The 24,588-nt window shown below is 39.0% G+C and overlaps 1 protein-coding gene across 2 annotated transcripts; it reads left to right on the top strand.

Annotated features, from left to right (window-relative positions):
• The first annotated feature begins 4,506 nt into the window (after window positions 1-4,506).
• On the top strand, window positions 4,507-22,857 carry smap2.S (small ArfGAP2 S homeolog). Of its 2 annotated transcripts, NM_001092591.1 has the most exon segments (10): window positions 4,513-4,702; window positions 7,684-7,817; window positions 8,222-8,307; window positions 8,458-8,536; window positions 10,225-10,308; window positions 10,733-10,814; window positions 12,096-12,205; window positions 15,170-15,323; window positions 17,356-17,672; window positions 20,474-22,852. In NM_001092591.1, coding segments are annotated over 10 exon segments (1,266 nt in total). In that variant the 5' UTR covers window positions 4,513-4,599; the 3' UTR covers window positions 20,591-22,852.
• The last annotated feature ends 1,731 nt before the right edge of the window (window positions 22,858-24,588 follow it).

The raw sequence follows: 24,588 nt of genomic DNA, 5'->3' as shown, positions 1-24,588 counted from the left end.
CTGGGCAAGCTCATTTTCTTTCACACATTAGACATCTAGAACATAATGTTGAACTCATTGTTCAGTCTGCTGCACTACACTGTCTTATTTTTAATTACTGTCCATTCAGGGGAGGGGCAAGTGCATTCAGGACACAATGCTTAGTATCTGGATTGCTGCTAAAAGCAAATATTGTCACTGACCATGTTGTGTAAGCATCACCATTTTAGAACACCAATGAACCACAGCATTTCAGCAGCAAAAAGGACTTTCTATTCTGTATAATATTAAACCAGATGTGTCCAGTCAGTATATATGCATGTATATGTTTATTTATATAGTGATATTTATGTTCACATTAAACAAGGGGGAGCAAGCATTGCTATAATAAAGACAAAATTACAAATATTATATTAAAGGGGTGGTTCACCTTTAAGTTACCAATTTAGTATGTTATAGACATACCCCCATCTAAAAAATAAATACTCTGTAAGGATACAAATGTATTGTTATTGTTACATTTTATTACTGCTCTTTCTATTTAGGCCCTCTCCTATTCATATTGCAGTTTCTTATGCAAATCAATGCATGGTTGCTATGGTAATTTTGACCATACCAACCAGATTGCTGAAATTGCAAACTGGAGAGCCGCTGAATAAAAAGCTAAATAACTCAAAAAACATAAATGATAAAATTTAAAAACTCAGAATATCACACTGTACATCATACTAAAAGTTAATTTACATGTGAATAACCTCTTTAAGTACTAAAAGAGACAAGAGAGGAAGGGGCTTCTTGGCCCATAGAATATTTTATAATCTAAATCCATATAAAGAAGACAAAACATCAGAGCAACTCTGTGTACCTCAAGCTATAGGAGGAGTCTTAAATACTGTACCTTTCACATCCCTTATTCACCAAGGCAGTGTTTCATTCTGTCTGTCAGATCTTGCCCCTGTTGCTTGTAAGAAAATAATTTCTATAAGCTGCAGTAGATGAGAACACCACTTGCTGTTATGCAAGTCAACAATAAAATTCAGAAATATTTGGCACTATTAATTGGATTTAGTTTTATTTTTAGCTTGCAAAAACACACATGCACAAAAGACTATACTTTAGAAAATACTGAAATACAAAAAAACTTAAAGAAAGCATGATGATGAATATCAATACTATGCTTTAAAATAGTGATTTATGTAATTGTTTTCTTTATAAAGGTCTATGGTACATGGGGAGATTTATCACCTGTGGCTTAATATTTGCTAATACGGGCGACTAATCTCCCGAAAAAGACTTTCCATTTAATAATATTACGAGTATTATGATTATGATAATACTTGTGGCGATCCAGATTAATCACGGGAACATGCGAAGGTAGGCAATTTTGCGCTGGAATTAAGCTGGCTTGCCGAAAGTACTATGTTGTACTTGCTGTAATCATAATGGAAAGTCTTTTTCGGGAGATTTGTTGCCTGCAATAGCAAAGATATACTGTGGGCGGCAAATCTCCCTGTGTGCCATCACCCTTAGAGTACTCGCACGCGAGTCACCCGCGGTAAATCTTTACTACAACAAGAGACTAATCTCCTATAAATGCTTTCCCACCAGCAATAATATAATTAACTGGTGAGAAAACATATGCAGCTCTTTGTTTTTCTCAAAGTTTCCTCGCAAGGAAACTTTAGGTGGATTTGGGAAAACAAAGCACCACATATGTTTTTTCCACCAGCTATTTACAGTATTGCTGGTCGGAAAACATTTGCAGGCAATAAGTTGCCCGCAGTAGAGAAGATGTATCGCAAGTGACTAATGCTGGCCATAGATGCAGAGATCCGATCGTACGAATCATCGTACGATCGGACTTTCCCATCTCCCGACCCGCCACTAACCATTCAGATCAAAGTCTTACCAGTCAGATTAGTTAAAGAACAGATCAGCAATGTTCTGCCCCTGACAGCAATCGTACGATATCTATGTCCAACCAAAGCTAGTGACAGTCTCCCACTGAAAATCGTACGATCGGCAATACACGCAGAGATATTATCGGCAGCCGACAGAAATTTTCTAACCTGTCCGATCGACCAAACGACCGATCTCCGCCGGACGAAATCAGATCTTTGCGTCTATGGCCAGCTTAACTTCCTTGTGTGCCAGTACTCTAAGTGGCCTATTTATCATGCTGTTTAAAACATTGGAAGAAAACACCACTGGTGATGTTGTCCATAGCAACCAATCATAGCGACCAATCAAATTAAATTAGATCCCTGTCAGCTCATGTGCATTAACCTGACTTCAAAAAACATCCTAACTTGCCTGTTCACTCTGCTAGATAACCCCTGCCTGTCTTATTAAAGCCTTGAAAAATAAACAGCCAATACCTGTAAATATCTGAATCCTGAAACTGCAGCAGCATTTGACCAGGTTTCAAGAAGATTTATTCGGCAGATGAAGGAGAGACAGTCTCTGCAGGCAGCTTTCAAACAAAAGAAAATTTAAACCAAAGATATGGAAGGTTTAAGCAGGTGGGAAAACTGGTAGAATAAGAGGAAACAGAAACATGATGGTCTGGAAAGCTGAAAAAATACAGCCGCAAACAGTACTAAAACTTCAAGTCTGACACCTGCAAGGGGGCAGCAGCAGCTGAACGAGGAACTGGAGGATTACATATCCAAAACAAAATGTAACAGGAATTAAGAGCTGCCTGGAAGCCTTCAAGTGCTAGATGAATGAATGGTTTTAACAATTGGAACAAATTCATTTTATTGTGACTTAATTTTAAATATATATATCTCAGATAAGGTTGAAAGTTTAATCCAAGCACTAACCTAGGCATGTCAGATACCTGTAGCCACAATAACATTTACAAGCATTTGTAAATTGCACTTAGTGCCCCAAATGTAATGGATACAGTATATGCTCTATATGTATTTCTGGTCTCTCTGGATACATTGACAAACATTACAAACCAGGGTCTCTGGTCTCAGGGAATTTTACAAGTCAAATTCTAGTCAAATTGCTTTGTGAGTGTTGCTATAATTTTATGATAGCTGATTATTCTAGTTTTTGGTTAGACTATATCACAGTGTAAGCTTTTTGAGCTTACAGATTTAAACAACATTTACACAGTCACATCAGTACCTTCAGTAAAAACTATCCAGCATTTCAGCTTACATTACAAGGCTTCAACCACATCTGAATCTAGCAAAAAGTGCTGGGAGCTGGGGTATGTCTGAATCCCAAACCCTGGATTTTATGTAAACTTATTTCAGAGCAATCTTGTCCAGTTCTTGTTTTTCTTCAGGTTTGAACTGCAACTGTATTTGTATCTTCCTGTAAAATGGAAATGCTTCTGTTGGAGGCACTGGACCATGGCATATTTTGCTAAGCACTGGACTACACACACATAGCACCATGGTTGACCTTTTCAGGACTGCATCCCTATTCTGAAATGTCAGCCTTCTGGGACTGTTTTGGTAGATTTTGTGCAATACACACAGACCACAAACTATTATGCTCAAAACACGGAGAAGCGATTCTGGGGTTTCTACCAGGTCTGGACCTGGAGTCAAAATAGGCCCTGGCATTCCAAGTCTCAGAGGCCCAAATAGACCTCCACCAGCCCACTAGAAGGTGACTGTCTATGGAACCTTACAGCAGCTACTCTGGCATTTGCCAGAATCCACAGATTGCTAGTCCGGGCCTGGATTCTAACCCTGTCTCATGGTAAACACACTAGGAGACTCCAGGAGAATAAGGAAGCATTGTATGTCCCGTATTTGTACTTCTAAATCATGTGTAACTATTGTGATAAAAGGTGTGAGCCCAGGCCCGGACTGGCAATCTGTGGTTTCTGGCAAATGCCAGAGGGGCTGCTATAAAGTGCCATAGAAAGTCACTATTTAGTGGGCTGGTGGGGGCTGTTTGGGCCTCTGTGTACCTGAAATGCCAGGGCCTATTTTAATTCTTAGTCCAGACCTGTGTGAGCCCTTAAAGACTCAGTGGGGTATATTTATCAAAGAGTGACGTTAGAGATCCCTACAGTCCTCAAGGGAAATTTCGCCTCTCTCCATTCATTTCTATGGCATTTTTATAGGCGTTTTTATCAAATTGTCAAATTGTGAACTTTTACTTTCACCCATTGATAAATACTCTTTTAAATCCCACAGAAATGAATGGAGAGTGGCAGATTTTCACTCTAGAAGACTGTGGTGATCTCTAACTTCACATTTTGATAAATATACCCCACTGAATAGGGAGATGCAAACGCTGGATATACAATGACGAGGGTTCTTTAATAATGATATAATAGGACAGTAGAGTGAGGATACTTTAGGGACACTCCATTAGAAAGCTCAAAAGGAGGGTTGAGTGTGGACGTTGTCGTTCTGTCAATAGGCTCTCCAATCAAAAATACATTTCCATTCACTCACATACGAGTCAGAGCCCATTCATGCATTTTTCTTCGATAGGCGTGGCCTGCTGCAGCCGTTCAATTGGTTAAACTTCAGGGCGGCGTGACGTACATCTAAAGATGGTTAGGAGGCGGAGACCCGGAAACAGGAAGTGAAAGTGGGCAGCAGCCGCACCATCGAAGAGGCCGTATAGCTGTCTCCCGGGAACATGACCGGGAAGTCGGTTCGTGATGTGGAGCGGTACCAGGCAGTGCTCTCTGAGCTTCTTTTACGAGACGAGAACAAGTTTTGCGCTGACTGTCTGGCTAAAGGTAAATGTCGCCGTTTATAGTAGTGACCTCTAGGGAACCCTTCTTCCCTATCAGATTTGATAACTGGCTTTTCTCTTGGGCAGACAATCCCCCCAAACCTTACATTAAACATATAAGTATATATTGTGTTTATTCATTGTTTATTAGACAAGGTCGGCTACTGTCATAGCCATTCATTTATTCAAGGTGTTGGTGCCAATAAGAAATCCATGGGCACATTGATGAGGCTCTAATGTCATTCTCACTGGGAACTGTCTCCTGCTTCTACTGCTGCCCAATGTAGGGACAGACACATTCTGACCTCTAGCCCCTGATCCTCTTTAGTAAATGGCAATTAGTGTGCAGGAATGTAGGGCACAGAGAACTCAAGAGCTTGCAATCCTTATGTTGCATTAGCCCAATTGTCCTGCATCAGACCTATTGTGAGCATTTGGCAGGCTCTGTATACCTGGTCAGGTAGGTGACCCCTTTATCTAATCTGCTGACTATGGGTCACCCTCACCAATATGAGTGTTGGCTGAAAGGATGGGATCTCCATTAGAGTCCTGCGCGGAACCGATTTCTAAGAACCAAACCCGCAGCCCGCAACCCAAACTGCAAACTGCATATCTACCCACTTTGATCCGCTACCCGCCTTATCCGCAACCGGCCGACAACCATCAAACAGGAAGTGATGGTGCTGCAAACCTGAAGTGACGTCATCAAAAGTGGGCGGGGACAGAAACAAGTTTTGTAAAACTTTAAAAGGAGTAAACGATAGACGATATTACATAAGATAAGAAATTTAGATGAGACCTGCAACCCAACCAGCGGCAATACCCGCACCTGAAAATCCTCCCCTCGTTTCACAGGGTGCCCGTTTTTTTTGCGGGTAACCCATATGTACCCGACCTGCTGCAGGACTCTAATCTCCATGAATGTGAGCTGATTCCCAACACATGCAAAAAGATCTCTACACACATATAAATGTTTTTTCTTTCCCATATGATTGTGTTATTCTTTAGATAGAACAATAGTGTATGGTACCATGTTACAGAATAAGGGAATACAATGGACCACAAATACAGCAGTTTACATGTGGAGCCAACATTTCACCACCATAGATGCACAGTTATAACTGAATATTATTAGGGGACAGTATGGTGAGGGCCCTGATTGATTTTTTTTTATTGTGCCTGTGTTGTTAAAGGTAATGGATTCTTTGAGTTGGGATGATATTGGCCCCATACTAGTATGGGAAGGAATCTTCATAGTTGTAAAGCTGAGCTTTAAAGTTTTCTCTGCAGTTCATTTTTTATTTTTCTGTTAGCCTTGCAGCAGCACACATGAAACAGCGAATGGAAAATCCTTATAGAACTTCTGCTTTTTGCCTGTTCTCTGCAGTGGAAAACCCCACTTGTGTTACAAGGGGAATACCCAGAAATCATGCGCAGTTGCTGTGGTCTTGAGAACACTGTGTTGAATTATCCTTAAAGGTGTTGTTCAACTTTAAATTAACCTTTACCACGATGTAGAGAGCAATGTTCTGAGACAATTTGTAATTGGTAGTCATTGTTTATCATTTGTGAGTTTTGAGTCATTTAGATTTTTATTCAGTTTTGAATGTCTGCACCTATGTGGTTGCTAGGCTCCAAATTACCATAGCAACCAGGCAGTGATATGAATGAGAGACTGGAATATGAAAAGCAGAGGCCTGAATAAAATTACATTTTAGCCTTGCAGAGCAAAAGTTTACTGGCTGGCCAGGTCCTTGACACCCATTCGAAAGCTGGAAAGATTAAAAAAAAGCAAGCATATAATTAAAAAACTATTTAAATAAATGAAGCCTAAATGAAATGATATTTCAAATTAGCCTTTCTGTAACATACAAACATAACAAAAGTTAGGAAAGGTATCTTTTTAGTATCTTGTCTAGATCTCACTAATTTGGCAAATCTGGAGTGAGAAAACCTTAAGTAGTGACTTATTGCTTGTTGCTCATCTACCAATAGATCAAGTCTCTATACTGTTGCACACATATTAACTTTATTGCATTGTGAGGTATTCCTTGAGTGACTGTAAAAATGTTTTTATTTGAGTAATCCACATATCTTCTTTCTCATCTTGTTATTCAAAGCTGTAACCGTGTCATGTTGTATGCCAAAAGGAAAAAATTATTTATAGCTGCTCATAATTATATATAAACGCCTATTATGTGTAAACAAATCAGGTGTTCTGTGTTGACAGTGTACACATATGGTGTGTTTTTGCATTGACACGGCGTCATCTACAGCCAGAGCAAACCATTGTTTATATGCAACAGTACAGAATAAGGAAAGTCTACAAAGTAGACAATCTTCACTGTGTTAGTGGTAGGAAACTAGATTGTAAGTTCCACTAGGGAGATCATGTTATATATCAATGCTATATAGACAAAGCATGACCATGCTTTTTGATGCATAAACTTTGTCTGTGGTTTTCACTTGCTGTGCTTCACACAAAGGGGAGGTTAAGATTTTTGTAAATCAATAATGTTTATGCACATGTGTATGCCCTCGCTAGGAATCTGCAGGATTAAGATAGATGCAAAGTCTAAATCTAAACCTGCAAGAAACTTTATTAAGTCCTTTCTATATGATTCTTATGAGTGAGATTTGTGTTCCCATTAATCCTATACAGTGCAATAGTGAATAAAGTACCCCCTCTTGTAAATTCTAAGGATATCGTAAGTTACTGAGGAGTTTCATGACCATATAAAAGTACGAGGTCGAAGGCCGAGTGTTTTTATACAGGTCATGGAACTCCAAGGTAACGTCTCATATCCTCATATTCTGCAACTGGGGGTACTTTATTTATTATAATACACAAATTTCAGTGAGTCATGTGGCAGAAATGACAGAGCTCGCCGTTTATATGGATATAATTTACAAGATATTCATGGCTTTTGTGTATTATGTGTATCCATCCAAAAAGCTGACATTTTTTCCCTTTCTGCCATGCAGGTCCACGATGGGCCTCTTGGAACATTGGCGTGTTTGTTTGCATCCGCTGTGCTGGGGTCCACAGGAACCTTGGAGTTCACATTTCTAGGGTAAAGTCTGTCAATTTGGACCAATGGACTCAGGAACAAATACAGGTAAGGCTGTAATTCTTGCAAAAAGATGTCTAGCCCTATTTCTTGTAAAACAGCATGAACCTGTCGTAGACATCAAATGACATGGCTTTGTGTTTTTTCCCCTGTATTTAAATTTAAATATGTTTATTTCTGGCTGCTGTCTATTCCAACAGTTGATCATGTTGCAGTGCTTCCAGATATGCCTTAATATTATCTTTTTAAGTATTTTAAATGCAGCATTTCTGTCTGGAGGTGGGTGCAAAATGCATGATGTTTATTTCCCAGTCTGCTTTACCAAAAAGCATCATGGCACGTTCCTTAATTTTCATTGGGTATATATATATTGGCTAATTTATTTTGATGTCAATGAATATTTAAATATTTTCTAATTGTGTCAGTTCTTACCTATAGTTTTCTCTTTCCAGTGCATGGAAGAAATGGGTAACGGCAAAGCAAAGAGACTCTATGAAGCATTTCTTCCAGATAACTTCATTCGGCCTCAGACAGATCAGTATCCTTTATGCAGCCATTTAAGCAGCTTTTTTTCCCTTTCTTTGTAGATTACATTTTGGTATTTACATTGGAACATGCTTCAGATATTAGTGTTTTCTATTGCCAGAATTCAGAATGTATGTTTTAATCCTTCACCTTACATCCTCAGAGCTGTTGAAGTTTTTATTAGAGAGAAATATGAGAAGAAAAAATACATGGATCGCAGAGTGGACCTTAGTGCTTTTAGAGTGAGTATGAGTGGGTATTTTCTGATGTCATAAATCCTCATAAGGCATATTGGTACACAATGCATTTTTCACTATGACAAACATTTCGAGTAAGAAGAGAAAATGTGAAGTAACCAGTTGGGGAACCTGGAGATAATCCCATGTTTCTGGTGTACATATAGTTGGCTCATTTAAAAGAATGCAAATCTAGCCTGCTGATAAAACAACACATCACATATCTGTATTAAAGTGGAACTATCATGAAAATTTAATATAAGCTTCAGCATACTGAAATAAGAAAGTTTCCAAATACAATCAATTACATATTCTGTACTGTTTCTGAAATAATCAAGTTCATCTTCATTATTCCTCTCAGCATCCGTTTCTCTTCATTTTGTCTTCACGCATGAGTTGGGTGTCAGATAATCCTTGACTGCTAGGTCCAATATATCTTATTGGGGGGCTCCTATTGCCTAAAAGATGTATTAGAGCTCAGTCTATTAAAAGCAACAGAAATCCTGTCTCAAAGGGCAGTTATTTTGTTAGATTGTGTTTGTACTGGAATCAGTTATTTGAGTGAGCTCTAATACATCTGCTAGGAAAGGGAGCACCTCTCTAAGACAGTGATCCCCAACCAGTAGCTCGTGAGCAACATGTTGCTCTTCAACCCCTTGGATGTTGCTCTCAGGGTCCTCAAAGCAGGTGCTTTTTTTTTTAATTCCAAGCTTGAAAGCAAGTTTTAATTGCATATAAACTAAGTATAGTGCCAAGTAGATCCTCTTGTAGGCTGCCAGCCCACAAAGGGGCTACTAAATAGCCAATCACAGCCCATATTTGACACCCCAAGGGACTTTTTCCATGCTTGTGTTGCTCCCCAACTCTTTTTACATTTGAATGTGGCTCACAGGTAAAAAAGGTTGGGGACCCCTGCTCTAAGATATATTGGATATAACTGTCAATGAATATCTGACATCTAACTCCTGCATGAAGACAAAATGAAGAGAAACAGATGCTGAGAGCGGAATAGTAAAGATAAACTTTATTATTTCAGAAACGGTACAGAATTTTTAATTGAAAGTTTCTAATTTCAGTTTGCTGAAGCTTGTATTAAATTTTCGTTTTCACGATAGTTCCCCTTTAAGCCACACACAAACAGAAATATTTTCTGCCAAAAAAGTATCTTGCATTCTGATCACACAGAATCTATAAAAAAAATCTGTGATTTCTAGAAGCCTGGCACCGTGCCACCTAAAGCACTGTAAAGCAGTCCCTATATGCCTTTAATGTCCGTTAAATTCTCCATTATCTCAAGAAAAATTATCACTAATTTACCATTCCTTTTGTAAAGCCCAACCCCCTGGACTTTGTTGGATGAACACAAGGTATACATGCTCAGTGAAGCAAGCCATATGTTACTTGGGTTACTTTCAACACAAGGATAAGCTTATTTCCATGATGCAAGTCAATAGAAAGGAAACTTGCACTTCCTTCTGATGAAACTGGGATTGAGCTAAATAGAGTTAGCCGAATGCATGTCTTTAGCCTGGATGCATGAATTAAAATGTTCTGTGAAAAATTGTATACATTTATCTACTGATAAGAATTATCGTGTGGCTTTACCTTCAGGATAGAACTTGAGCCGCACTGAAAGGACCTATGGGATGGATCATTCTACTCACTGTCTCTTAATGTTATCTTTCTCCTGACAGAAAGAGAAGGATACTAAGTGGAAAAAGTCTGAATCTGCCCCAGAGATCAAATCTGAACCAGTCATTTTTGAAAAGGTTAAGCTGGTGAGTCATCTTGCCAACATATACATGCATAGCTGCATTGTGTGCTGGATGGTAGATGATGATTGGATCTATAACTCTGTAGAACAAGTGGCAGAGCTGTGATGTACTCTACATTTGTAATAACTGCAGATCACTAGATGTGCTTTCAAATGTGTCCATATTCTTTGCTGATTTTATTAGTCTGTAGTGGGAAGCCCTAAAGAGCTGTAGTATTCCTGAAGAAATAAAGATTTTAGTTGTCCTTTAGTCACAAGAGTCAGAGTTTATCATCTTTAATCAAACCCAGTAAGCAACTTCATGTGCAATAATATAGGTACTAGGATGACTGTAAGGAACAAGAGGAGAGAGCAATGTTCACAGTTATGTGATTATGCATTTGTTTTTGTTTGTTGCTAAAATTAGAACTTGTATGTTTTCTTAACAGCCACAGAAGAAGGATGAGACACAACAACTTAAAGCATCACCACCCAAGGCAGTAGAACCTGTAATGGACTTGCTGGGCCTGGGTGAGATGACTTTGCTAATTTCTTTTGTTTTTTTTTTAAATAAAACGATAACTTCTGGTCATTCCGAGGTAAGGACTTGATAAGAGACTGTTTAGTCCTTATCAACTTGTCCCTGTGACCAAACAACTACATCACAGAACCTCCCCTACATGTTTCCTCCTACACCATCCTAAAGGTTAACTTTTGTGATCATATTTATCAAAGTGTGGGATAACCACAGAAACCCCCACTTTCTATTCATTCCTATGGGATGTCTACAATCGTATTTTTCAGTGAAGTTCACCATTTGATAAATATGCTTTTAAAAATCCCATATGAATAAAGAGAAAGTGAGTGGGGTTTTCTGTGCTGAGTTCTAACCTGACACTGATAAATCTTCCCATTAGTGTGTTGTATTATTTCCTTCTCCTAGCAACGTTGCAATTGGTAGTCATTTTTTTTTATAGTATTTTGCCTTCCTGTTCTACATTTTTCCAGCTTTCAAATTGGGGTCCCCAGCAACCTGGTTAAGGCCAATATATTCCATAGGACAATACAGTGGAATGGTTACATGAATGCTATTTTCTGTTGCTGTCTTTCTTATGGAAACCTATAAAAGGCACTCCTCACCAATGACTGGAGTAATACAGGAGTGATCAACCAGCTTGTACAGTGAGCGTCAATAACTGGTGGGAGAGACACCAGGACACTTTTTTCTCATAAAGAACTAACCCCTAAAAACAAACATGGGTAGAAATGCTGTATTACACTGAACTTGCTGCACCAAGCTTAAAGGGGTGGTTCACCGTTAAGTTAACTTTTAGTATGTTAGAGAATGGCTAATTAGAAGCTGCTTGTTTATTTTTTATAGTTTTTGAAATATTTCCTTTCTTCTACTTTCCAGCTTTCAAATGGGGGTCACCTCATCTAAAAAACAAATGCTTTGTAAGGCTACAAATGTATTGTTTATTGCTACGATTTAAAGGCGAACAACCCCTTTAAGTTTCAGAATCTCTATAACTGCCATGATTCAGGCCCTTAAAATTACACAGGCGCTCAGCATCTTGGATTTTGTTAGGAGTGTTTGTGACACTGCACATGCTCAGTTGTGGCCTGGGCAGCTAAGCTTAGGGGTTGTTGCAAATCATCAAGCAGAAAACGAGGATCAGATGATATACAATTAGATTTAAATAAGTTTGGGAACATTTGGTATTGCATTTATATTGAGTATTTTGTATTAATTAGTGTAATATGAAAAGTATGTGCCATAGGGCTTTACACTACTTTCTAATGTCCACCTAGATGTTCCCATTGATTGTTCTGTTCCTAATGGCAAGCCCAGCACTAGCTTGGAGAAGGAACTGGACCTTTTTGGATCTGTTGCACCAGTGTCTGTCTCCAAATCCAATCAGGTACACCACATCCATTATATGCTTCGCTATTTTGCTCTACTTTTGTGTCTTTTAAAGGGATAAGATCATCCTGTACTTTCCTAATTTTAGTAAAGTTGATTAAGCAGCACATGTATTCTGCCTCTTTTTTTTATCATTTAACATTTTTTCTTTTATAAAAGAATTGATCATTGTTCCATTTTTCTATTTGTAACTCCTCTTGTAATTGGAAAACTACGATGAGGTCTGTTTAAGCCAGCCTCTCTCTTCCCCCTGCTGCAGCCTGTGTCTCAGGCATACAGATAAGGATAAGTTCATTATACAGGAGGTGTTACCTCACACAGTGGTTCTGAAGAACTGGAAGGATGCAGCATAAAAAAACACAATTTTTGAAACATTGTCTTCTAATATTATTGTCCACAACATCCTCTTTTGTTCTGATCTTTTTTTTATCTTGGGGTTAAAAGCTCTTTTTTATTTTTATTAGTTTTACAAGAGTCGTATAGTAAATACAACATTTGGTTTTTGTTTTTTTGCTTTAACACTTGAAACATAGCAAGTAAAAAAATAAAGTACCAAGATATTTACTTAGGAGCCGATTCACTAACTTCAAGTGAAGGATTCGAAGTAAAAAAAACGTTGAATTTCGAAGTTTTTTTTGGGCTACTTCGACCTTCGACTACGACTTTGAATCGAAAGATTCAAACTAAAAATCGTTCTACTATTCGACCATTCGATAGTCGAAGTACTGTCTCTTTAAAAAAATATTTCGACCCCCTAGTTCACCATCTAAAAGCTACCGAAGTCAATGTTAGCCTATGGGGAAGGTCCCCATAGGCTTGGCTAACCTTTTTTGATCGAAGGATATTCCTTCGATTGTAGGATTTAAATCCTTCGAATCGTTCGATTCAAAGGATTTAATCGTTCGTTCGATCGAAGGAATAATCCTTTGATCGTTGGATCGAACTATCTGCGCTAAATCCTTTGACTTTGATATTCGAAGTCAAAGGATTTCAATTCCTAATTAACCCTCGATTCGGCCCCTTAAAGGAGAAGGAAAGCTACGGAGGCATTTTATTGCCAATAGATTAGCTGCAATAGTGCAAGCTAGAATGCTATATTTATTCTGTAGAATGTTTTACCATACCTGAGTAAAAAGCTCTAGAAACTCTCTGTTTGTTTAGAATAGGAGCTGCAGTATTAATGTGGTGTGACATCACTTCCTGCCTGAGTCTCTCCCTGCTCTGGGCTCAGATTACAGTAGAGAAGGGAGGGGTGGGGGGAGAGGAGCAAACTGAGCATGCTCTTGCCCAGGGCAATGAGGTTTAAGCTGAAGGCAGGAAGTCTGATACAGAAGCCCATGTATACACAATAGAAGGAAAGAAATGCAGTATTTCTTTTGACAGGGGACTCAGAGCAACATTACTTTGGGGGTTTACTGGTATATTTAGATGGACCTTTCTGATAAGGCTTACTTAGTTTTAACCTTTCCTTCTCCTTTAATGTCCAGTGGATAACCATATACTGTATTGCCTAAATACTTATTTAACTGCAACTTGCGGTGATAACTTGTAAACAGGCTGGGCATGAGTTGTGGGTAGAAGTAAAATGTTATACCTCTCAGAATTTTTTAACAGGTTGAAGGTGGGCTCCCTGTGGTGCATTAGCTGCCAGGCCTCTCAGTTCTCATAAGTCCCAGATATTTGTGTATTGGTCTACTTTGTTAAGTACTTGTGCTATACCTGCTTCAAAAATCCTATCCTATTTATTCTGTTAACTATTTTGACCGAGTTAGGTGGTGTAGAGTTCTTCCATTTGGATGATATTGCCAATCGGGTAGCCGTTAAGACCTGATTGACCAAGGCTTGACCACATCTGCGCAACTTAGGTATAGGTTTGCCTAAAAGTAAAACAATTGGATCCATTGGTATCGGTCGCAGTAACATTTTGCTTAAAAGATTTGCCACTTCAGTCCACAGTGGTTGGATTATTGGACAGTCCCAAAAAACGTGCAGCATGGTGCCTCGAGATCTGCAATTCCTCCAGCACAGAGGGGAATGTTGTGGAAATAATTTGTGTAGTTTCAGGCGTATAATACCATCAGGTCAATATTTTGTGTATATGTTGGGGTTAAAAGCTCTTTGACCTCAGGAGGACAACAGGAAAGGTTTCTGTGTTTACCCATAAAACAGGAACAGACAAAGCACTAAACAGGAAATGTGACTCTTGCATAAACTTGAATTAGGTTAGCGGTATTTTAGTAGAAACTAGTACAAAAATGTTGATGATAGCATTTCTTTACTTTGCATGCATAGAAGTAATAAAACAAACTTTAATGACAAAGAAAGACCAAAAACTTGAAGTTACTAGTTTGTGAGGCTCTCCCCAGCAATAATATACATGCTGGTGCTCTTCCCACAAGTAGATGCTGAAAATAAATCCATCTTTATTTGGGAGTTTCTCAAATGTTCGTGTCCCCCCCCTTTTTTTTTTTTTTTTTATTTAGTCGCCTTGTCCAGCTCTGAAAAACTTAAACTGACCAGAGCCATTGGTGATGCTGATGAGGAAAAACTTGTGAACACTCACAACATATCACATATTGAAATGAACAAAGTACTTTTTCCCTCCTTTCTTTAACTTCCAGGGGGTAATTCATGCAAAGTGAGGTGGCAGAGAGTTGTTCTTGCAGAGGAAACATTAATGCAACAGTTTGTCAACTGTCACTGGGTTTTCATGAGTATATTTTTATCACCCAATAGACTCAGAACAGGCAGACGGCACTTCTGGAATAGGTTTATTGGGGTTGCTGCTGTAGACCCATAGCAACCCCAATAAACCTATTCCAGAAGTGCCGTCTGCCTGTTCTGAGTCTATTGGATGTTAGCAGTGGGGACACTGTTTGACAGAGCACCTGGTTGGGAATACACGGTGAGCAGTAGCGGCCCCTTCTTTTGTTTCCTATCCTTATATTTTTATCACCCCCAGCCTGGTTTACCTAGAAGCTCTGGGTCCGTGCAAGAAAATCTCAACCTCTTCCCCGAGCCTGGTGGAAAGTCTGAAGATGGAGGGAAAAAGCAGTTATCCAAGGATTCCATTCTGTCCTTATATGGATCTCAGGCTCCTCAAATTCCAGCACAAGGTACAAATAGGGATCAGATCTCAATGAACCAAAACGCATTTATGTATGTAAAAAAAAAAAATAGATATAAATATATAAAGATAATATATAAAGATGCAATATGTTTTAGAAACTGCACTGAGTGTCCACACTCAATTCACTTTCTACAATCTCTGGTGCACAGGTATTAGGATCTGTTGTCTAGAATGCTTGGGACCTTGCAATTTATGTGATAAGTAATCTTTGGATCACCATATTATAAATCTTCTAAAAATCCAGTAAAACCTCAGGTCCCAAGCATTCTGGTAAGTATATCCCATACCTGTATAATTATAATACTGGGTAAATAGGCTGTGCAAAATAAAAAAAATGTTTCTAATATAGTTAGTTAGCCAAAAATGTAATGTATAAAGGCTGGAGTGACCGGATGCCTAACATAATAGCCAGAACACAACTTCCTGTTTTGCAGCTCTCTAACTCTGAGATAGTCAGCCACTTTAAGGGGGGCCACATGGGACATAACTGTTCAGTGAGTTTTCAATTGATACTTAACATGCAGCTCAGATTCAAAAGCAACCATTATGACCCATGTGGCCCCTCTCAAGTCACTCATTGGTTATTGACTGGTAACCAATCAGTGGAAACCAAGAGAACTGCAAAGCAGGAAGTAGTGTTCTGTTCTGTTAGACATTTTTATATATATATTTATATATATATATATATATATATATATATATATATATATATATATATATATATATATATATATATATATATATATATATATATATATATATATATATATATATATATATTAGAAACTTTTTTTTATTTTGCACAGCCTATTTGCCTAGTTTTTATTTTTATAGTGAACAATTCCTTTAAAGGAGCCGGTAAGTTTGCAAGGGCATGGTTGCTTTCTCTGATAGCATATATATGCTATCACTTTCCGCATCTCCTGTGGGTGTGTGTTCACTGACTGACTGGGATCAGCCTATTTGTGAACACACGTCGTTGTGAGTCCTCCTCGTGAGGCAACTTCAGACGACTTCGGAAAATGAAGCGCTCCAAGTCCCATATTGCCGGGGATTTTCATTCTAGCCATTGGGAAGGCAGGAGAGGCACTTCGGGGTGATTAGTCGCCCCCGGAGAAGAGGAGATTTTTAGCGCCGGCCGACTAATCTCCCCGAATTGTAGCGTGTCATGGACCATGTGTAATGGGGTTCTAACAACTGTTCCAACATATCAATTATTTTATAGTGCAACCCTGAGATCAATTTATTGTCAATTAACTTGATGTTGCTATCTTTTGACTAGAAAGTAATTCAAGAATGAGCTTGATCACACTGATAATGCCCCTTCAGTTCATTTAAACTTGAGCTAGGTATTAGTTTCTGTCTTGAGTGAAAATAATTATGCAAGGTTTTTTTTTCTTCCCCCCCCCCCACATTATGAGTTTATTTGATCTAGGTGCTATTGTTGGTACACTTTGAAGAATCCTTATTAAAGGTGGCCATAGATAATATCATACAGGTAACAGGTCGAATTCTATTGTTTCTACCTGTAAATCTGACAATTCAGCTCTACACGTGTGTATTGAAACAAACAATCTTTCTTGGAAAGATCGTAATTGTAACATCTATGGCCACTCTTAATCATCTAGAATCTTATGACATTCTTCAATATGGCCATACTGTATACTTAACATGACAGCACCAGGCATTCACAAGAATCTGATTTCTGAGCTATGATCTGAGCTCATTTGTATGTATTCCTGGAGGCATACTGTATCCCACTACCGATCACCTGGTTGGAGGTGCTATTGATAAAAGGCTTCAAAGTAACTTCCTTCTGAACTGTTAACGTTGTTCTGTTTTGTAATAAGTGATTTGAATATGATATAATTCATTATTAATTGTTAATATAGAAGAATGCATAATGTCCACTTTAGATGTGGTGGCTAGCATGATGATAAGGTCTGTGTTAATAGCTTGTAGCCTTTGTTTATATGAATAAAATTAACCCTTAGTATCTGTCTCATTACTTCAAACAGGAGCGCTCTTCATGGCACCAGCTCAGATGGCATATCCAAATGCCTATCCAGGCTTTTCTGCAGTTCCATCTCCAGGAGGGGTTATGGGAGGCATGATGGCATCCCCAGTGGGCATAATGGCCCAACCAGCACATCCTGCTATGGTTGCTCCAATGGCAGTGCCCGCAGGGTACATGGGCGGTGTACAGGCAGCTGTCATGGGTGTCCCAAATGGAATGATGCCTCCGCACACAGGATATGTAACTAACATGGGTGCTGTAGGGCAGCCAATGTATGGAATGCAACCAGGCCAGCAGCTACAGTGGAATGTTGCACAGGTGAGATTATATCCAAAACCGTCAGTGAAAAAAAGATTTGTTTTTTCTGATGTTCCTTTTTACCTATAGGCCTTACCTACCTATCATTGTCAATACTCTGGCCTCAAGCATCAAAATAACCATTTGTGTTACAGCATGCAAGTTAGGGCGTCTTCAAACTTTCAAAAAGCATGGCACTTTAATGAAATCACAGTCTCAAAGAGGGAGCTCTGCAGATACCTTGAAACAGATATTAATACTAATTGCAAGCTTTTACTGTGCCATCCCCATGGTACTAAATCCTCAGAATTCAAAAATGTCTTGGGGGGGCTGCATCTGGCTGGGAGTTGTAGTCATTTAAATACTCCACTATTCTCTTATGGTGCTTTAAAAAAATCAGATTGTTCATTATATGAAGCTTGCAGTCTTAACTTCCGTATTACATTCACTGAACACTTGGATCAGTTACATCAGAAGCCAATAAACCTGCCAGTGTGTTTTGGGGTTTGAGAGGAAACTGGCGTCCCTGGAGAAAACCCATCCAGACATTGGGAGAACATACAAACGCCATGCAGATAGTAACACCAGCAGTCGACCCCTGTAAACATTCTCTGAAATAAAGCTGCAGAATAGACAAAGAGAGCTATTGTGAAAAGAAACTTAATATAAGCTTCATCTTACTGAAATCTGCAAATGAGAATCAGAGATGTATTAGAGCTTATAACTGAAATGATGTCCCGCTACTCTGGTCGGACTGGGCAGGCAGGACACCAGGAAAAAGCCCAGTGAGCTCTTGTGGGTCCCCCTGGCCCAGATCCGCTGCTTAATGGCGCTACTTCCCTTTGTCGGATGGTTGCGGCAAAAAAATTGCTCCCGATCTCTGTGCTGCACGCATGCGCACAAACGCTGTGTGGCAGAGGGGGCCAAAATGGGGCCCTGGGGCAGTAACCCGGGGCCCCCAGTCCGACCCTGTTTGTACTTGTCCATTCATTTGAAAGACTTATCTCTAATACATATGCCCATAATGTTTAATCAAATTTAGAAAGTTTCCTTTTGCAAGCTAAAGTTCATATTCAATTATTTTCATGATTGTTCCACTTTAAAGAGATACTGACACGTTCCTATAAAAATCATAGGAACGTGTCAGTATAAAGTAAATGCTGCACAAGGAATCGTTTTGCTTAAAAGAGAAGGAAATTCCCTGGGCGCAAAAACCCTTCCCTGTGTTGCCCCCCTGGCCTACCTGCCCCCCCGGGCAAATGCCCCTAACTTGTTACCCCTCTGCGCAGGTCCTGTCCACTGAGTTCACAGACGCCATCTTCTCCCAAGCGGTCTTCTTCCTGCTTTGACCGGCGTTTTTAGTGCATGCGCAGTAGGAGCATTTACCGGTACGGATCTACTGCGCATGCGCTGAATGTCACGAAGTTTTCCAATTTCACTTCGTGACATTCGCCGCATTCGCAGTAGATCTGTACCGGTAAAATCCTCCTACTGCGCATGCGCCAGAAGATGGCAACTAATCCAGGAAGAAGATCGCTTGGGAGAAGATGGCGCCTGTGAACTCCGTGGACAGGACCTGCGCAGAGAGGTGAGTAACAAGTTAGGGGCATTTTCCTGGGGGGACAGGTAGGCCAGGGTGGAGGAGGGAGTGGGGAGGGATTTTTGCGCCCAGGGGGTTTCCTTCTCCTTTAAAGCCCCCTGCAAAGCCGCCCCCACAAACCTGTGTGCTGCTGACACAGCTTAATGATCTTCCGGGTTGCTTCAGTGCCGTCCTGTTTTCATCCGTAATCAGCCTATGGAAGGATCGCACCACTCCCAGCCCAGCGTCACAGAAGGACATTTAGCAGTGCTGGGGGAACACAGGTTTGCAGGGGCGGCTTTAAGTTAAACGATTCCTTGTGCAGCATTTACTTTATACTGACACATTCCTATGATTTTTATAGGAACGTGTCCGTATCGCTTTAAATCCGACCAATGCCATCGATGATAGTCTCTAGTTTGTTGAAAGTGTAGTGTGCTAGAAAAAGCAAATCTTGTATTGAAGAGCCAGCACATACAGAATAGGCTACAGGAAAGTGCACGTGTGCTTTTGCACCGCCTACAGTAGTGACTGGGTATAGGACCAGCTCCTGCTAAAGCATTTATCAATCAAATACAGCTATAGGATCCATTATCCGGAAACCTGTTATCCAGAAAACTCTCCCATACACTCCATTTTATCCAAATAATCAAAATTTTTAAAATGATTTCCCTTTTCTCTGTAATAATAAAACAGTAGCTTGTACTTGATCCCAACTAAGATATAATTAATCCTTATTAGAAGCAAAACCAGCCTATTGGGTTTATTTAATGTTTACATGATTTTCTAGTAGACTTAAGGTGTGAAGATCTAAATTACAGAAAGATCCGTTATCCGAAAAATCCCAGGCCCCGAGCATTCTTTATAACAGGTCCAATATCTGTATAAATTTCAGTGCTGTGAATGTATAAGTATGGTCCGTATTGCTATTCGATATGCGGAAGGCCATTATCTTGGCAACCTTTCATCAAACCACAGATCACATTGTACTGTACTGATGTTATTCAAACATACTAAAAACTGATGGAAAGGCCAAAGCAAAAGTGCTTAGAATATGACCCACAATGTATAATGTATGTAGATGAGACTTTCCCCATTAAGGAGTTGAATAGACATTCAGTTGGTGAGTGAGCTTATATCAGTATATTGTTCTATCCGTTTCTCCACCCTTTGTCTAATGAAGATAAAGTAATGTCAGGCTGATGATTGCTACTTCTAATAACCTGACGACTTCTCCTTTCAGATGTCCCAACAAATGACAGGAATGACCTTTTTTGGTATGGGAGGAATGGCAGGGTATGGACAGCCTTCATGCAACCAGGGACCCAACCAAACCCTCAGCACTCCTATGTGGAAATAAAAAGGGCCGCTCCCCATGAATCTCAACCTGCTCAACTTCTGTCAGGCTGGTCCTTCTCTCACTATGGATGAACATCTTCATTCCATCCTGGATCTCGCGCTTCACTTCTCTTAGTTCTGTCACCCATTAGTCATTATTGTCCCCCAGAGACCCAAGGCTTACTCAGACTGGTCTGCATTCAGCCTCATGCCTGCTATCAATATACATATATTGGAGCACTATGAGAACTTCCAGTGGATGAGCAAAATCTTTCCATTCAGTGTATTGATTAAAATTGAGGGGAAAAAGGGTTATTTTGCTATAGGGAAAAGTGGTGTTTCTTTCTACCAGCTGAGTAATTAATTACAGTGTAAGAGACTAATTACAGTTCTGCACCAGCAAAACCTGAGCACCGGCAGACATGTTTGTATTGCTCCCCCCAGGTTGTAGTCCTCTATCACTGTCACTTTCCCTACCTCCTGGTGCCTGGGAATGGGATGGCAGGTAATTGTAATACTCATTGCCCCAAAACACACCACCTATTTCTGCCATTTTACATTCCCAAAGCATTGTTATGCTTATTAGCATTAGAAAAACTGATCACGTGTTCTCCTTTTTTTTTTCTGCTGAACAGGTCTATCAATACTTGGATATAACAGGGTTTGCCAGTCATAATCCATCGGTTTAAACACCATGCTTTCATTTTGCAGCTTGAAGCCCAACCCAGATCTGGCGGGTTCTATTAAAATAATGTTGTGATTGAACACTGTTTAGAAAGAAAATCCCTTGTCCTTACCATTTATCCACGGCTGGGCCCAAGCACCGCCTCCTTTAACCACGTGCACTTAATTCATCTTCCATTGAAATGTAGTAGCCACTTTATATCTCATATTCGCTATATTAATAATGCCAGTGGCAGCTTATCGTTTCATTGCAGACAGGTTCGATGTTTCACATCACTGAAGACACTTTGGTTTTGTTTGTGAATGTACTCACCAGCCTCTTGTTTTAAAGGGGAACTAAATGCCTTGATACCAATTAATGTAAAGTTGTTCAAAGCACTCCTCCAAAAATGTTTGCAATTTATGTTCATTTTTTTTTTTTTTTGGTCTGGTTTGTCCAGTTTTCACTGTTTATATAATGAATTTGAAATGGCAGCCCTCCCTTCTGTTCTTATGGCTGGCCCATGTCCGATTGTTACTGAGTGAAGCATCTCCTGATGCTCCCTGTTTTGCTCTATCACTGGCAAGGCTAGCAGAACAGCACGGGGTGCTACTGTTTAAAATGTATTATTTTAATAGTGTAAAAAATGCTTATGTCTGGGGAAAAAGTATGGGGGTAAAAAGAGTATAAAGTAAAAAAAAATACTACACTGAGCATGAATATCTATCAAGGGGTTTATGTTCCTCTTTAATGTTGTAGGACTAAAGTAATGGCAGTCTGGTTATATTACCCATCAAGTCAAAAAAATTCCTAGTGATTTTGAAAATGTTTTAGGAAGAAAATTACACAGATGCTGTTTTTAGTAGCTCAAAGAAAGCTCCAGGCAGCACTTGCTAAGGATTATTTTAAAGCTGCCATTCCTCTAATGACAAATACCACAGCGAAGCATAATGTACGTAAGGGAGGTCCATTTGCAGAACAGGGGTCCAGTTAAGGAAGGCATATAGTTTTCTTGTTCGCATGTCGCACCCCTATCAGCTGAACCAAATCCCCTCCAATTAAAGGACTCCGTTTACAGTATGGATCTGGGAAATTGATCTAAATCTTCTGAATGTGAAATGTTTGCACTTTCTGTAGCTTTAACATTATTGATTTTTATATTGTTTGCTAACTTTTATTATTATTTTATTATTTTTTGTTTTTGTTTGTAAACTGTGCTGCCAGAGTAAGCTGCCCAGCGTTGTAGAACAAGGCACCGCAGCCCTCTCTGGCAATAGGTTACACAATTTTCCTTTAACATTTAAGTTATAAACATTTCTAACAAATTATATATATATATATATATATATAATATATATATATATATATATATATATATATATATATATATATATATATATATATGTGTGTGTGTGTATATGTATATTTTCTTCTTCTTAGCATCTGTGAACTTTACTCATGTTGAATGTTAGTGACTTTTTTTTTTTTTCCATAAACTAGAGTTCTTTTATTTTAAATTGGTTTGTTCAATGTTTGGAATGGAAGTGGGTAACAGAATCCAGAGGCAGCTACACTTCTGTACATGTACATTCCAAATAAAATACCGTCATTCTACATTAACCTGATACATGTCTATCCTGATTTCATTGTACCTATGCTAATCTTATGCCTTCACCCTAATAATACCTTCAGTTAACTGTAAAACTGTCTGACCTAAAATGCATTTCCTTATTTTGGCTTTAAACTTTAAAGGGTTTGTTTACCTTTAAATTAACTTTTAGGGGCCCATTTACTTTGCTCGAGTGAAGGAATAGAATAAAAAAAACTTCAAATTTCGAATGTTTTGGACATCGAATTGGCTACTTCGACCTTCGACTACGACTTCGAATCGAACGATTCGAACTAAAAATCGTTTGAATATTCGACCATTCGATAGTCGAAGTACTGTCTCTCTAAAAAAAACTTCGACTTTTTTGGTCGTAGAAAAATCAGTCGATCGATTGATTAAAATCCTTCGAACTATTTGCGGTAAATCCTTCGACTTCGAAGGATTTACATTCGGCAGTCGAATATCGAGGGTGAATTAACCCTTGATATTCGACCATATGTAAATCTGCCCCTTAGTGTAATGTAGACAGTGATATTCTCAGACAATATGTAATTAGTTTTTATTTTTTTTATAGTTATTTAGCTTTTTAATCGGCAGCTCTCCAGTTTGCAATTTCAGCAATCGTGTTGCTAGGGCCAAAATTGTTGTAGTAATATAATCATACACTGATTTGAATACTGGACTGGAATATGATTAGGCGAGGGTCTGAAAAGATGAGTTATAAAAAGTAGTCATGACAATACATTTGTAGCCTTACAGGGCATCTGTTTTTAGATGGGTCAGTGACCCCATGTCTGAAAGCTGGGAAGGGTCAGAAGAAGACTATTAATTCAAAAACTATAAAAAAAAATGACATATTACAGGTATGGGACCGGTTACCCAGAATCTTTCCATAGTTTGGCTCTCCAAAACATCTGCTAAAATAACATTTAAACATGAATTAAACACAACAAGATTGTTTTGCACCAGTAAGGATCTGGTTGCTAGGGTCCAAACTCAAGCAACCATGCATGTATTTTAATAAAGAGTCTGGAATATAAATAGGAGAGGACCTGAATAGAACATCAAGTAATAAAAAGTAGCAAAAACAATAAATTTGTAGCTTTACAGAACATTTGTCTTTTAGATGGGGTCAGTGACCCCCTATTTGAAAGCTGGAAAGAGTCAGAAGAAAAAGGCAAATAATTTAAAAAAACAATAAAAAATAAATAATACAGACCAATTGCAAAGTTTCTTAGAACTGGACATTCTATAACATACTAAAAGTTAACTTAAAGGTGAACCACCCCTTTAAATCTTAGTCATGATCAAGTACAAGGTACTGTTTTATTTGTTATTATATGATTAAAATTGAGTCTATGAAAGATGGTCTTTTCATAATTCGGATCTATTCTGGATAACGGGTTTCCGGTTAACAGATCCCATACCTGTTGCTTAGAATTAGCCCTTCTATAATATTCTAAAGGCTAACTTTAAGGTGAAGCACACCTTTAATGCCATGGCTATGTAAACACAATACAGACAGGCAGAATACACATAGGAATAGTAAAGCTTTGGAAAGTATAAATACAGTGCTTTCATTAAACTTTAGAGGTCATGCTGGCACTAGTACTTTATGATAAATACACAAGGTGGCTGTCAAATGTACTTACTCCTATATTAGCACTACTTTGACCCCCCCCCCCCGATCTACCTGTTACCCACCAGCCCATCATGGCAGCTAGAGGCCATTTTATCAACTGTAGTG

Source organism: Xenopus laevis, chromosome 2S (assembly GCF_017654675.1).
Source record: "Xenopus laevis strain J_2021 chromosome 2S, Xenopus_laevis_v10.1, whole genome shotgun sequence".
Classification (NCBI taxonomy): Eukaryota; Metazoa; Chordata; class Amphibia; order Anura; family Pipidae; genus Xenopus; species Xenopus laevis.
This window is presented reverse-complemented; position numbering and strand designations above follow the sequence as displayed.